Source organism: Vulpes vulpes, chromosome 16 (assembly GCF_048418805.1).
Source record: "Vulpes vulpes isolate BD-2025 chromosome 16, VulVul3, whole genome shotgun sequence".
NCBI classification, from domain to species: Eukaryota; Metazoa; Chordata; class Mammalia; order Carnivora; family Canidae; genus Vulpes; species Vulpes vulpes.
Genome location: NC_132795.1, coordinates 42,467,224 through 42,482,956, shown reverse-complemented (window position 1 = coordinate 42,482,956; position 15,733 = coordinate 42,467,224). Strand labels below are relative to the sequence as shown.

The 15,733-nt window shown below is 36.2% G+C and overlaps 1 protein-coding gene across 3 annotated transcripts in view; it reads left to right on the top strand.

Moving 5' to 3' along the window:
• Positions 1-15,733, top strand: part of PTPRR (protein tyrosine phosphatase receptor type R) — a 234,507-nt gene that overhangs the window by 176,391 nt on the left and 42,383 nt on the right. For all 3 annotated transcript variants that reach the window (XM_072741944.1, XM_072741945.1, XM_026001716.2), the window contains one exon: positions 14,066-14,252. In XM_072741944.1, coding sequence (XP_072598045.1) covers positions 14,066-14,252 — 187 coding nt within the window. The remainder of the gene's footprint in view (positions 1-14,065; positions 14,253-15,733) is intronic.

Sequence of the window (15,733 nt, the reverse complement as noted above, 5' to 3'; positions counted from 1 at the left end):
CTCCCGGTGCATGGAGCCTGCTTCTCCCTCTACCTGTGTCTCTGCCTCTCTCTCTCTCTCTGTGACTATCATACATAAATAAATAAAAAATTAAAAAAAAATAAAAATAAACATGTCCTTCATCCAGTTGAAGAAGCTGTCTTCTACTCTCAGTTTCTTCAGTGCTTCTGTCATAAAAGAATGTTGTATTTGGTCAAATTTTTTTTTCTGAGTTCATTGAGATGATATGTGGGTTTTGTCTTCTATCCTTTTACTATGGCATATTATTACATTGTTTAATTTTTTGCTTATCAAACTAACCTTGCATTCCTGGGACAAACCTCATTTGGTCATGCTATGTAATCTTTTTATAGGTTGTTGAGTTTGGTTTGTTAATATTGTGCTGAGAATTTTTGCACCTAGATTCATATTGATATTGATTCTTATTAATACTGAGCTGTAATTTTTTGTTATATTCTTTGGCTTTGGTTTGAGGCTAACACTGGCTTCATATAATGAGCTATGAATTGTTTCTTCCTCTTCTGTTTTTTGAAAGTGTTTTTGAATGATTGCTGTTAATACTTCCTTAAACACTTGGTAGACTCCATTAGAGTCACTTGGTTCTAGGTTTTACTTTATAGAAAGTTTTAAAAGTTATTAATTCAATCTTTTTACTTACTTTGGTTCTACTTAGATGAGTTACTAATTATCTATTTCATATTGAATCAGTTTTAGTAGTTTATGTCTTTTTAGGAATTTGTCAATCTGGGCTATCTGATTTCTTGGTATCCCACTGTTTATAGAATTCCCTTATAATCTTTTTTATCTGTAAAGTGAGGAGCGATGTCCCTTCTTTTATTTGAGATTTCAGTTGAGTCTTGTCTTTTATTTTTTCTTGCCCATTCTAGCTAAAGGTTTGTCAATTTTGTTGATCTTCTCAAAGAACCAACTTTTGGTTTCATTGACTTTCTCTACTGATTTTCTAGCCTCAGTTTCATTTATTTCTGCTCTAATCTTTACTGTTTCCTTCCTTCTGCTTATTTTGGGTTTAGTTTGCTTTTCTTTTTCTATTTTCTAAGGTTTGGTTCTATTCAAATTGATCAGCTATTCACCATATATCACTCCAAACAACTTTTGACTGTTCCCAACATACAAATCCATCCTAAAAGACAAATATTTTTACCACTAAAGATATTAAAAAAGAATAGGCAGGAGAGAATTTCTAGAATAGCAAAGTAAGAACATACAAAATCCAATCCTCCATAAATTCAATGAGAATACTAGCAAAAATGGTCAAAATTGACTTTTCAGAATTCTGAAAATTAACCAAAAGCTTACAACAATTCGAGAATTTATTCAAGAAAAACAGCTGAATCTCAGCAAGAATGGTGAACTTTGTGGTATTTTTACCTTATCCTGTTCCCATATCCCCTCCTCAAAATGTTACTACAGCCAAAGACATTTTATAATGATAAAAGGGTCAATCCATCAAGAAGACGTAAGAATTGCCATCATATATTCACCTAACAATGGAGCATGAAAACGGACAGAATTGAAGGCAGAAATAGTAATTCAACAATAATATTAGGGAAAAAAACCCAATAATATTAGGAGCGTATAATAACCCATTTTTATAAAGATTTTATTTATTTATTCATGAGAGACACAGAGAGAGAGGGAGGCAGAGACACAGACTGAGGAGAAGCAGGCTCCATGCAGGGAGCCCGATGTGGTACTCGATCCCGGGTCTCCAGGACCACACCCTGGACCAAAGGCAGGTGCTAAATTGCTGAGTCACCCAGGGATCCCCACAATAACACAGTTCTAATAATGAAAAGAAAACCAGACAGAAGGTCAACAAGGAAATAACAAAACTATAAAACATAGACCTAACAGGACTCTGTTCCCAGTAACAGCAGAATACAAATTCTTCTCAAATGTACATGTAATATTCTCCAGGATACGCCATAAAATAAATCTAAATAAACTTTACACCATAAAATAAATCTAAATAAACTTTAAAAGGTTGAAATCATACAAAATATATTCTCTGATCAAATGAAATGAAATTAAAAATTAACACAGAAGGAAATTTGGGAAATTCACAAATAAGTGGAAATTAACTGTGTAGGGCTAAATAACCAATGGTTCAAAGAAGATGACACAAAAGGAAATTAGAATATATTTTGAGATGAATGAAAATGAAAATACAACATTCCAAATTATCTGGATGCGGTGAAAGCAGTATTTATCCTTGTCAAAGTTTAGCTTTCAACTGGCTCCACTAAGATCCAAATCACTCTGACTGCTTTTTGTAGCGTGGTTGAGATTCTAATCACAGAATACCTTCAGTAATGTACAACTGCATAATATGGCAAATTGAAAGAACAAATCATCAAACAACACATTTCTAAAGCTCTTATTCTATTCCCATCATGACGACACAGTTCCATGCATACAAGGACTCCCAAAGTGGACCTAGGCAGACAATGCCTGATAATCTGTGCAGAGGCAAGAGGAAGAAGTTTACCAACCTACCTGATTTTTTAAGAGGAAAAATTGTATAGGCTGCTGCTGCTGAGCAGAGTCCTCCAAGTAGTCAAGTTTTCTCTTTTCAATGATTAATTCCTGAGATGTATTATCAGCATGCACTCTAACTACAGCCAGAGGTGAAATTACTGCCTTACTAATAGCTATATTTTGTATTGTGCTATTAAGGTATAAAATTGCCCCTTCACTGCTATTTAAAACTGAAAAAATATGGTACCTACACTTGTGAGCCTAACATAATATGTAGAGTTGTCAAATGACTATGTCGTATACCCGAAATTAACACAATATTGTCAACTATCCTTCAATTGTGTATATTATATATAACTTATATATATATATAAAATAACTTATATATTATATCTTTCAATTGTGTATATTATATATAACTTATATATTATATATTATATATATTATATAATATATATAATATAATATAATATAATTATATTATAATATAATATAATATATATTATATAAAATTACATGTGTATAAAATACATTTATTAGTGCTAAAAAAGAAAAATTAATGCTAAGTCAATTGCATATGTATTATAAAAAATTTTTTAACTGAAGAAATCTTAAATTAAAAAGCAGTTAGGTTTCTCTAAGAATTCAGTTTTTAAAAAAGGGGCTGCAACCAGATGAAAAACAAAAAACTGAGGAAGCTAAGAAGTTGTATATTTTTTGATGATTTTACATTTTAGCTAAACTCTGGGTCATTATAATTATGTGTGTCATTTCTGACCTTGAACATAGATAAATATAATTTATTTGTAATGTTCAGTACTAAAAGAGCTCTTTGATAACTGATTGCTTAAAGAGACAGAGAGCTATTAATTTTATTGTGTTACTTAGGAAATTGTGTGTGTGTGTGTGTGTGTATACATCGGCTAAAAGTCAAAGAAAGATTTCTCTTTCCAGAATGTTTTTTTTCATTGAGACTTATTAATGTCCATTCAGCATCATCTTTTTCTTAACTAATTATATAAACGTGGAAAAACTAAACTTGGGAACTAAAATTAGAGCTACCATCATTTTGTTCTTTTGTTAAAAAGGAAACAGCCTCCTCACCATGAGTGACAGTCAAAACAATACGAAGTGCCAAAAAAAGAGTAAAAATTAATCATACTTGGTTACAAGGCAAAACACTACTTTTTTTTTTCTTTTTTCTACTAACAAAATCATCATAGCTCTTTAGGATGTTAATGCTAGACTTCACTGATACTTAAATAAGACTCAAACTAAATATTAACTCTAATATTTACTATACCTGGATAAGTATAGCTTCTCCATTCCACATTTCCAACTTCTATGTAACATGATCCCCCACTTTTCCTATCTTCAGAAGGATTGGAAAAGCCATCAGAGTGCAGTAATTACACATAGTATTACCTTAACCAACTATTTGCAATCACTCATACATGCAGACAACAAAAATGTTACTCTCCATGTGTTCAGGACTGAATACAGAGGGAGGATTGCAATCTTTGCCCTCAAGGAGTTCACACTTTAAAATCAGTCATTTCTAGTGACTATATCGGAGACATCCTGGAAAAATTGCTAAGAAATTTGAGAGGAAAAAAAAACCCTAGAGTTTGATTATCATATTTTCAATGCTCAGACATCATTCTGGTGAATGTTCTCTGGTAAAGAACATACCAGCCAAGGAGATTTTAGACTTACAGAAGCTTTCTGGGGAGCTACTGCAAAGGTCTGAACAATAGATGAAGGGGGTCTGAGCTAATTCCATGTCAGCGAGCCGCAAGAGGTGATCTTCATGCCTCTTCCACGTTCCATGCATTCAGTGACTTCTCCAAACTCAGGGCTTTTGAGTTAGTGTTTAGAACTCCTCAGCCTAAAAATCATCATGGAAATGCACAAACATTTAGATACAAGACTATTTATTTGCAGTCTTGTCTATAATTGTGAAAAATTGAAGACAAGTTGATGTCTAAAAATAAGGTATTGGATAAACAAACTATGGCACATCCAGACAATGGAATACTACAGAGTGTCTGAAAATAGTTTTTAAATAAATTTGAAGACATGAAAAGACATTCATGATGTATTTAGTTTAAAAGCAGGTCATAAAGGAATATGTAGAGTAAAAATCTAGATGTTGTCATAGATACATCCAAGGACTTGAAGACCATACACATCAAATGTTATCAGCAGTCATTCTAAGTGTTGGTATTATGGGATATTTTTCTTTGTTTTTGTTATCTATAGCTTTAGGTTTTCTACAGTGTATATGCATTATTTTTTAATCTTAAAAAAGTTATTAATTTTAAGGACAGGAGGTAAGAATTTTAAGGGCTCCAGGTACGAAAAATGGTTTCAACTTAGAGAACTACTGATTTTGCATATGTTAGACTGCCATTGACTTTTCATCACTAGCCAACGTTCCCGACATTGCCTTCTTCAAAAATTTAGCAATGTTTATGCCATATAGCTCCCACACAGCCATTTATGCAGAGAGTGAAGTAAGAATTACCACGTGATCAGTATTAACTAGTACAACCATTCACATACGTGTACTATATGCCAGATGCCGGCTGGAAATGTTCACTTATCTTTGTTCTTTAACTTTTACAGGGTGAATCAACCCTGTGAGTTTTATTATCTTCCCCATTTACAGATCAAGTAGCCCGAGGCCACAAGAGCTTAAGTAAAGCACAGAGCACTGATCTAAACTCACACTCCAGGGTCATTCAAGAAAAATATAATAAGTTTAATTTATATTTATTTTTTAATTATTGTTTTGTTTTTTAAAAAAAAAAGAGATTTATGTATTTATTTTAGAGCAGGGGAGGGACAGAGGGAGAGAGTCTTAAGCAGACTCCGTGTTGCGTGCACAGAGCCCTACATGGGGCTTGATTTCAGAACCCTGAGTTCATGACCTGAGCCAAAACCAAGAGTCAGTTGCTTAACCAACTGTGCCATCCAGGTGCCCCCTTGACTTTTATTTTTTTAAACAATAAAAGAAGGATGTAATAAATTTTGCCTCGTCCTATACATGCATGAAAGACAGATATCCTTGCACAAATTCAAAAATTTTTATCTAATCACTCAACACGGAGAGCAGCAATCTACCTAGTGAAGTCAGTGCTTTCAAGTAGGGAAATCAATCATTTCCCACACCAAAAAATATTCTCCGCGTTGTGAGATTTTCTTTTTGCTTTAGGCTGAAATTCATTTGTCATCTTCCTGGGCCTGTGCTTGGTCTCTTTTATCCTTGTTACATTTCTTCCCTACAGGATTTCCTTTTGGGAAATTTTACGATGGATGGTCACAATATCTATTCATTTATTTCAGCTTTTAGAAATTAGTAACACTGCATTATGTCACATTTAACTTTCCAGGGGCTTTGAATTGAAGCCACAATTTAAAACTCCTAGCACTCCCTAACTTTTTTTTTTTTTTTAATTTTACCCTTTCATCTGTCAAGTGGTCCAGGAAGGGAGTTAGTACTATATATAGTTTATTTGAAGGTAAAGAGATGGAGAGAAACAGCAAACCATTCATTAAATACCATCACCTCTGGAACTTGAAAGTAGTAGAATCAGAGAGTTTCAAAGAACCCTGGGAGCCAGTCAATCCACACATAGTAAAGGGACTTCACCTCACTATCTCACCATTGTTAACTCCTTTGTTATTTCAAGTGAGTAAAAAACGTCTCTTTTTTCTTTTCTTTTTATTGAGTACCCTAGAAAACTACAAATGTGCACAAATCAAGCAAAATTAAATAAGAAAAATCAAGTCGGAGATGGAAGGGCCTGAGCTCACCTTTGGGATGAAGCCAAGACTGTCAGATGTGTGATCATTATAAAGAGGGGAGGGCACACACCAGGAGGGGAGGGCAGGACCGAAGGTCTTAGACTCACAATGGTTCAGATCTGAAGAGGGCGTCAGTATTAACCATCTCACTTCTCACCATGTGGGATCGGATGTGTATGGCGATAAAGACCGCTGTGAATGAACTACATATATTCTTTTCACAACAACCACAACAAAAGCATTAAGGCTGGGAAAGCTCTCAAAGATCCAATCTGTTTGGTCTCCTTCTGCACTCAGTTCTTACCATCTGTAGATGCCTATTTTTCTTTTTTTCTTCTTTCTAATATTTTTATTTTATGTTTAGAAACATAATCTGTCCACAGTTCATTTTTTTAATAATAAATTTATTTTTTATTGGTGTTCAATTTACCAACATACAGAATAACACCCAGTGCTCATCCCATCAAGTGCTCCCCTCAGTGCCCGTCACCCATTCACCCCCACCCCCGGCCCTCCTCCCCTTCCATCACCCCTAGTTCGTTTCCCAGAGTTAGGAGTCTTTACGTTCTGTCTCTCTTTCTGATATTTCCCACACATTTCTTCTCCCTCCCCTAATATTCCCTTTCACTATTATTTATATTCCCCAAATGAATGAAAACATACAATGTTTGTCCTCCGATTGACTTACTTCACTCAGCATAATACCCTCCAGTTCCATCCACGTTGAAGCAAATGGTGGGTATTTGTCGTTTCTAATGTATACATAAACCACATCTTCTTTATCCATCATCTTTCGATGGACACTGAGGCTCCTTCCACAGTTTGGCTATTGTGGACATTGCTGCTAGAAACATCGGGGTGCAGGTGTCCCGGCGTTTCATTGCATCTGAATCTTTGGGGTAAATCCCCAACAGTGCAATTGCTGGGTCGTAGGGCAGGTCTATTTTTAACTCTTTGAGGAACCTCCACACAGTTTTCCAGAGTGGCTGCACCAGTTCACATTCCCACCAAGAGTGTAAGAGGGTTCCCTTTTCTCCGCATCCTCTCCAACATTTGTGGTATCCTGCCTTGTTAATTTTCCCCATTCTCAATGGTGTGAGGTGGTATCTCATTGTGGTTTTGATTTGTATTTCCCTAATTAGATGCCTATTTTTCTGTTCTCATTTCCAATACTTCCAGATAAGCAACTACCACCACTCCCCTTTGAAAGTTAACTTCTTAATCCAGTCATTTCAGAAGTAAATCTTCCTGGACTCCAGGCAAAATGATCATTCGTTTCACTTTGTCCTCTGACTCCCATTTCCCTTCCTTTTCAGGCTTCAAGTCTCACTGTTCTTGGTGGGCGAGGCACTGCTAAGGGACCAGCATATCCCAGAGTTAGACATAGCCTGATGGCCCCAGTGCTGGAAACCATAGCTCTTCTGCCTCTAAACCCAGCTTCTAAAATTCCACAGACCTCCCAAAGACCAGGAAAACAAAATGCTTATTTTTGAGTTATTCTAACAGTCCATTGTAGTGTCCTTACCACTTCTTGGTCATTAAGAGCAATGGTGCAGAATGGAACAATTTCAACAGAGCACTGTTTTTAAGCTCTTGCTGAAATGGATGTGTGGCCCTGGGCCATCAGATTTATACATGTTTTCCTTTTTACTTAATTGTAATTAGCATGCTGTTTATTGCATTCCTTTTACCTTTCCTTAAGAATTTGCTTTTTCCTTCAATTGTTTGCATTGGTATCTTTTGAATTTCCTCTCGCTTATTTATTTTTTGGCATAAATAATAATTGGTGCTACGGCAGGAGCTTGATAAAGCTTTTTATTATGTTCCCTTTTGTCCAACAGCGATCATGAGGCATAAAAAAGTCTAAACAGTTTGTCCAGAGTTACATAACAAAGGAGAAGCAAGGTCTCAATAAGAGTGTGTGTGTGCTTCGTTTTCCACATTCGGTTTCTATTAAAGGTCCAGGGCTCCTGTTATTTCTGTCGATTTTTTTTTTTTTGTCTAAATCCTTTAGGGTTCCCCCTGCCCCGGATCTTAATTTGTATTTTCTCTTGACTTCTGATATTTATTTTCTGTTTGAAATGTCTTTCTGATTCTATCCTTACTTCTTACCACTTTGGTTTATGGATCCTGGGAGACAAACTCTTGATTCAGGAAAGTGGTATTTTCTCCTCCAGATCATTGATAGTAATAGCTGGTTAAAAACCTAATATTCTATGATTGCAAAACACCTGTTTTCCCCAGATGGTTCAGTAAATTGTTTTAGACACATTGATCATCTATTTGGGGGAAAGAAATCTAGTTGATTCTCACCTTTACCATACCCCAAGATAGAGATAGATTAAAAGATTAGCTTTTATTAAAAATGAAACTTCCAGAAGAATTTGTATGTATCAAAGCAATGCAAGAAGCCACACACACACACACACACACACACACACACAAAGATTGACATGTTGGAAAGTAAATATAACTTTTAAAAAATCTTTGGTGTTTTAAGGCAAGAATAAGCCATATAGATGCAACACGTATTTCTGAGAAATAACTAATGTCTTATATATCATAGTCAACAATAATACAGTAATGCTCCGGTATAAACATTAGGAAAGAGTATGATAGTTCTTAAAGGTAAGGACTGATAAATGAACTATAATGATATAAAAATGTATTATCCTCAATTCTGACCAAAGAAATAAAATTCAAAACGATCAGTCACTGTCATTATTGCCATTAGCACAGCAACACTTAAAAGCCAATTTAAAAGCTAGTGAAGTGGGACCCCTGGGTGGCGCAGCAGGTTTAGCACCTGCCTTTGGCCCGGGGCGCGATCCTGGAGACCCAGGATCGAATCCCATGTCGGACTCCCGGTGCATGGAGCCTGCTTCTCCCTCTGCCTCTCTCTCTTACTGTGTGCCTATCATAAATTAAAAAAAAAAAAAAAAGACTTCTACAAACCTTCTACAATGAGCACGTTACTTTTATGTCGAAAAAAACAACACTCTAAAGCATACATAGATGTGTCTTTAAAGTTAAAACAGGTATGGATGTGTGTTTAATGTCTCCTCTGGATGCACAAGACCTAAGAAGTGGGCAAATGCTTCAGGTTGATCCTACCCATCTGATTGTCTAATTCCGCTGTATTTCAATTAACTTTAATATTGCTTGTTCCTTGAAAACAAGAATTAACAAAAGCAGGGATTTTTTTTTTCCATGTTAACGACATCCTATGGTAATATTTCACGTCCAGGATAGAAGAGCACCACCACGATAAGGGCTGTTTTGTGCAAGAATGCTCTCCATAAGGTCAACAGCTTGGACATGATTAATTCCTTAATTGAACTTTGAGACATTGTCTGAGGTGTTGAGGTGAAGTGTTCTGGGATTGCCGAGGGTACGGGGGAAATGAATTTGCCATAATAAGGGGAAATTTTGAGATAAATAGGTCACTGAGAAGGATGTATTTTTCTGTAGTGCCAGACGTGTTGATCCTGTCCATTAATTTCAAGATGTTAAGGTTCGTTTTTGAGTTTTTGCAAAGATCTCTGAAGGTAGATCCCTTAGAGAGGCAGAAGGCGAGAGTTGTATCAGACTTGATGCCATTGTGACCTGGAATCGTAGCCAGGCACCACTCCTTTCAGGCAATTGACTTACCCTGTCGGGTTAATCCTCATGGTTACCCTCTGACGCAGGTGTCCTGGATTCCTCACTTCACCAAGAAGATATTGAGATGCACAAGGCTAGGTAGGCTGACCACAGGTGTGCTGCAGGGACTCGGGAGAGGAGGAAGTTGAGCCCAGACAACCCTGACTGTAGAGATGGAATTTGCACTCTGAGTACTACACTGCGCCTGCTTACCCTGCTTTGGCCTTCCTCCCACAGCTGGCCCCCAGCTCCACGCAGGGCACTGACTAGTCTAACGAACACTGCCCACCATACCCTTGCTGATGGGTAGCAAACCAGAGAGGACTTGGGTTTCATACTCTTACCTGGACTGTGTCTTTGTTCCACGTTTGTGTCCCTAAGTTCGTTCCTTCTTCACCTATAAAATGGGGGAAAGTAATAACCTCAGAGAGCTGCTGTGGAGATGGGAATACCATATGTGAAGGTGCTTAGAACCGTGCTTGGCAAATCAGAGATGTTTCATAAATATTAGTTTCCTTTCTTCCTTCCCTTGCCAGACAAAAGTTGTTCTCTCTTACGAAGTCAAGCTTGCATGAAAATGCCTCCACGGCTCTCAAGGTTTCACAGAATCCTCAGAAATTTTGCTCGCTAGATCAAATGGACCCTATTACACATGGAATCTCAGAGGCTTCTAATCCCCCAATAATGTATGCTGTGGAAAGCCCTAATAGGAGTTTATATAACCTGATATTTGAAATTCTCTTTTCTGGATTTGGGCAGGCTATTTATAGGCTTATTTCTATGATTCTTGCTTCTCTCTCATTTCTCCTACAGAACCCTTCCTCCAATTCCAAAATACACTTTTATACAACTGAACTCTGGCTCAAACTGCTTATATGCCATTTCTCAAAGATGCCTTATCATTTCCTGCTTCCATTATTTTTTTTTTTCTCCTGTCGGGCTCTCTCCCTGAAAGAACTCTTTCCCGAAAACTTATCTATTGAACTTTAACCTTCAAGGCTTAACTCAAATGCCTGCTCTTCACACACCTCTGACAACTCTGGATGGAAGAGACCCCCCTTTCTACTAAACCACCATAGCACTGAGTATCACTCACTGGACTGGCTGCAGATACTTTATTCTTTTGGGGCTGAACATTGATTACATGGACTAATGGTTTAAAATGACATCTGAAAAAAAATAAAAATAAAATAAAATAAAATGACATCTGATTAGCAATCCCTTATATGGCCTGTCCCAACTCCTTACAAAAAAAAAAAAAAATCTGTGAAGCCAGCAAAAGCCAAATTCTCACAAACACACTAAAAACTAATAAACAATGTATTATCAGAATTAAGAAGGAATTTCTGACAATTTAAAGGCCAAAGAAACTGGATTGAGAAACTTGTAGAAACTACTTTCCCACTAAAAATAGATTAAAATTCTTGGTTTGAGAATAGAACCACTCTTCACCCTCCTCAGCTGTTTACCTCCTACTCAAAAACACAGGAGCCCGGTCAACCACCACCAACAGCCACCAAAAAAAAAAAAAAGGAGGACAAACATACCCCTATCGGCTAGGTGATATTTTATGAGGTATCCAGTATGCTCTTCCCTAATCCCTAACAGTGATTCAAAACAGTTAAGCATAATAATAAAAACTAGAAAAGGTTTTTGAAGAACATGCAAAAAAAAAAATAGCAGGTTTGTCAATATTAATTTTTTTTTAAGTTGGAGGTTGGGAGGTGTCAAAAGGATGAATTAGAGGAAGATGATCAAAAGGTACAAACTTCCAGTTAAGATAAGTAATACTAAGTAACGTACGTGATGTCCTGTACAACACGATGACTATAGCTAACGCTGCTGTATGGAATACTTGAAAGTTGTTAAGAGAGTGGATCCTAAGTTTCCATAGCAAGGAAAAAACGTTTTCTTTTTTCTTTTTTGTATCTATAGAAGATCATGAATGTTAACTAAGTTTATTTATTAGGGTAATTATTTCACAATATGTGTAAGCCAGTTAATGATGCCAAAAATCTTAAGCTTATATGGTGCTGTATATAAATTGTCTCAACAAAATTGGGGGGGAAATGTCAAATGTGAGGCAAAACATAAAACTAATAGGAATGTAATTACTTAATATTGATAAAATTTACAGAAAAGATGTAATTATTCATCTTTTCAAATAAAACAATGGCTGAAATACATAAAGTAAATATTGTTAGGAATATAAGGAAAAAATAACAAAACAAGTGTTGTGGAAGATCATACATCTCAGGCTTCAAGAAATCCAGTAGGAAGAAATATATTGGAATAATACCTTTAATAATATATAATAATATATTAAATAAGGTGATATATATATATACACATATGTACATAGATAAGTTTATAAATACAGAGATAGATATAAATAGGTAATCAGTCTATTGCCCCCAAAAGTATCTATGAAATATTCAGAAAAATGTATCATAGTATTTGTTTCAAAAAAAGAATGGAGAAATTCCAAACATTAGAAGTCCAACCACTATTGGATTATTTGCGTGTACAATAACTAGAAATTAATGAGGAAGATAAATTCATAAACACACAAATGTCAAGTGAAACCAGGAATTAAAACTACAATTACAAACCATTTAGAAATTAACAAAAATGACATTACACATGAAACTATAGAATGGCCCCAAAGCTACAACCAGAGGCAAATTCATAAGAGGAAAGAACGTACAGGCTTTTGCTTGTTGGGTTTTTGTTGTATGTTCTAACAATTTCCCGTTGTTTAAAATTAAGTTCTAGGGATCCCTGGGTGGCGCAGCGGTCTAGCGCCTGCCTTTGGCCTAGGGCGCGAACCTGGAGACCCAGGATCGAATCCCACGTCGGGCTCCCGGTGCATGGAGCCTGCTTCTCCCTCTGCCTATGTCTCTGCCTCTCTCTCTCTCTCTCTCTCTCTCTCTCTCTGTGTGACTATCATAAATAAAAAATATAAATATAAATAAATAAATAAATAAATATAAAATTAAGCTCTAGCCACGTGAATATTTCCTGATTTCTATCGGAAGCATGTAAAACACCCTTCAAATGAAGTATGCTGGGACTAGAATTTGCTCTTACTGTCTTTGTTCACACCCTATTCTCCATTTCCTTGGCACCATATTTGATCACCTCAGAGATTCCGAAGCATAATAATAAAAACTAGAAAAAGTTTAATAAATTTAAACTTAATAGTTCTTTAAATTTAATAGTTCTTGTGAATACAATCTCTGACTTTGACCATTGGTCTTGCACAGGCTATTTTATAGTTATTTCTTGGTTCCACACAACTAAGGTTACGGATAAGAAGCCCTCACACCTTCTATCCAGGGCAGGAGGGGCCTTTATAAGTTGGAAGAGCCCCACGTCATCACCCAACAAGAAGAGGGAAATTACAGAGGAAAGCTAAATTAAAACTCAGAATAAGAGTCTGTGATCTCTGTGGTCCTTATGAGTTTATCATAGAATTAAATAAATACGTACACATACACGCACACAAACACACATGTATGCATACGTATATACATAAATGGAGGATACAGATGCTATTTCTTAGGGATTCATTCAGAAATTATAAACAGTAGAGACAGTTTAAAACTTAAATTCTATTTCAATGTCAATAATATGAACTAAAATATTTTTTTTCTCTGAGCTTCCTATGTCCAGTAAGATCATGTGTACAATATTTTGGTGTCAAGAGTATTAGGTGGCTATATGGTTTACATTCTGAGCTCTCAGACATACAAACAATAAAGTTGTGTTATACATGATTTGTTCATTCAAATGTGATAATTACTTTTCCTAAATTTTTCACTTAATATGACTACCATCCTATTATTTTTGTATCGAGTATACCCATTAATAAATTATAGTGCATTTTCTTGATTCAGACTTATTTCCAACAACAAAACTGTCAGTTTCCTATAAAGAAACTATGGATAGTTGCTATAGTCAACTATGGTACCATTAAAAAAAAACAAAAAACATTTGGTCCTTATATCTGTAGAAGTTCTCGCTGAATTGGGTGTATGTACGGAAGACCAATTTGTGTAATCAAAATAACTCATGTGGTTTCCAAACCTATTAACATTCTTCCTCAATGCAGGCGAGGGTCCAATGTATCTCTTACACTGGACATGAGTAGCTTGGGGAATGTCGAACCCTTTGTGGCTATCCCAACCCCACGGGAGAAGGTAGCAATGGAGTACCTGCAGTCAGCCAGCCGAATACTCACAAGATCACAGCTGAGGGACGTCGTGGCAAGTTCACATTTACTCCAAAGCGAATTCATGGTGAGCTCGCTCTTTATTGTTCACTCTTCAGTAGATATTTTGATAAACTAGACCCTAGAGGCACCTACTAAAATGGCACCGTTCTCCACTCAAGCAGCTTACAGTAAACAAATGCTTACAGTTTAAAAGCTTAAGGTTAAGTACAAGGCTTTAGATCCACCCTACATCTCATCAACTACTGGTAAGTGTTCAAACCCGAATGTGAATACAAAATTGAGGCAGAGTACATAGGAGCTGGTCAGGCAAAGAAGTGCCAAGAAGGAACTGGGCTGTGAAGAGGCATTCCAGAAAGCAGGAACAGCCTTGCTGTCACTGGGGAATTCAATTGTTTGTTTCAACTGGAGCATTGAAATTAAGGTGGGAAGGGGCAAAAGTTGAGCCTCCAGAGTTATAAAAGGAACCTGAGTCTTAATAAATATTCAAAAGTTTGGACTTTATCTTGAATTTTAAAAAGATGTCTCTATGTGCAGTGCAGTAAGCATTAGAAAAGAAAGGGGTATGTTGGGGTCTCTAGAGATAATCCTGTGGAACTGTCATCATGATGGTCTGAACTCAGTAGGAGTGAAAATGGGGAAAACCTATAGGAATCTGCAAAAAGGGGGCTGAATTGGTGAGGCAGTCATGGAAAAGGAAAGAATCAGGGATGATACCCCAGTTTGTGACATAAGCAACAGGGCACCTGCAGTGCTTTAATGAAATAAGGAGCACAGAAATACCAAATGTGGGCTAAAGATGATTAGAAAGTTTAACCAAAAGTGATGGCAACACATCAGTGTTGCTGGTGATATGTGGATTTGTAAAAACACACGTCTACTCAGAGAGCTTGGAGACAGATTAGATCTTCTTAGGTTTAATTATTGTCCAAAAGGAGGATCCATTTTATGCGTCACTTTAAATCTCAAATCAGTTGTACATCTTAAGCCAAGTCTGGTGATTTTAATAAATTGATCACTCCAGGGTCTGTTCAGATATTTGCAACTACTCTGATAATGAAATATCTAGCAATGGGCTAGATTTACTATTAGCTTCGTCAGCTATTATTAAGCATCCAAAGTAAAACATGAACATGTAGCTTTAAAAATTAGACTTTGTAGTATGTCATCTTTTCATATGTAAAGAAAACAACACCTAGTGAGATGAAAGAACCAGTCAATGATCACACAGCTAGCCAAAGGTACGCCTAATACTCCCTTATAGAACCACAGATAGCTTTTTGGAGACAAGCCCTTAAAGGAAAGACAAGGCCAACAAAGAGTACCAAAGAGAAGGGTGATGGTGGCTTTGCCAAAACAGGCTGACCTATTTGAAATTATCAAACATAAACATCTGCTTTCTATTGAATATTCAACAATTTTGCTTATTTTGGTAACCTGGAACTAAGAAGTTATAATATTAGTTGCAGCAGAGAGTAGGGAGGAGTATTATAAATATCTAAAATAATGCAGGTTTAGGAAATGATATTTAAAAAGTAAGCTACCCCT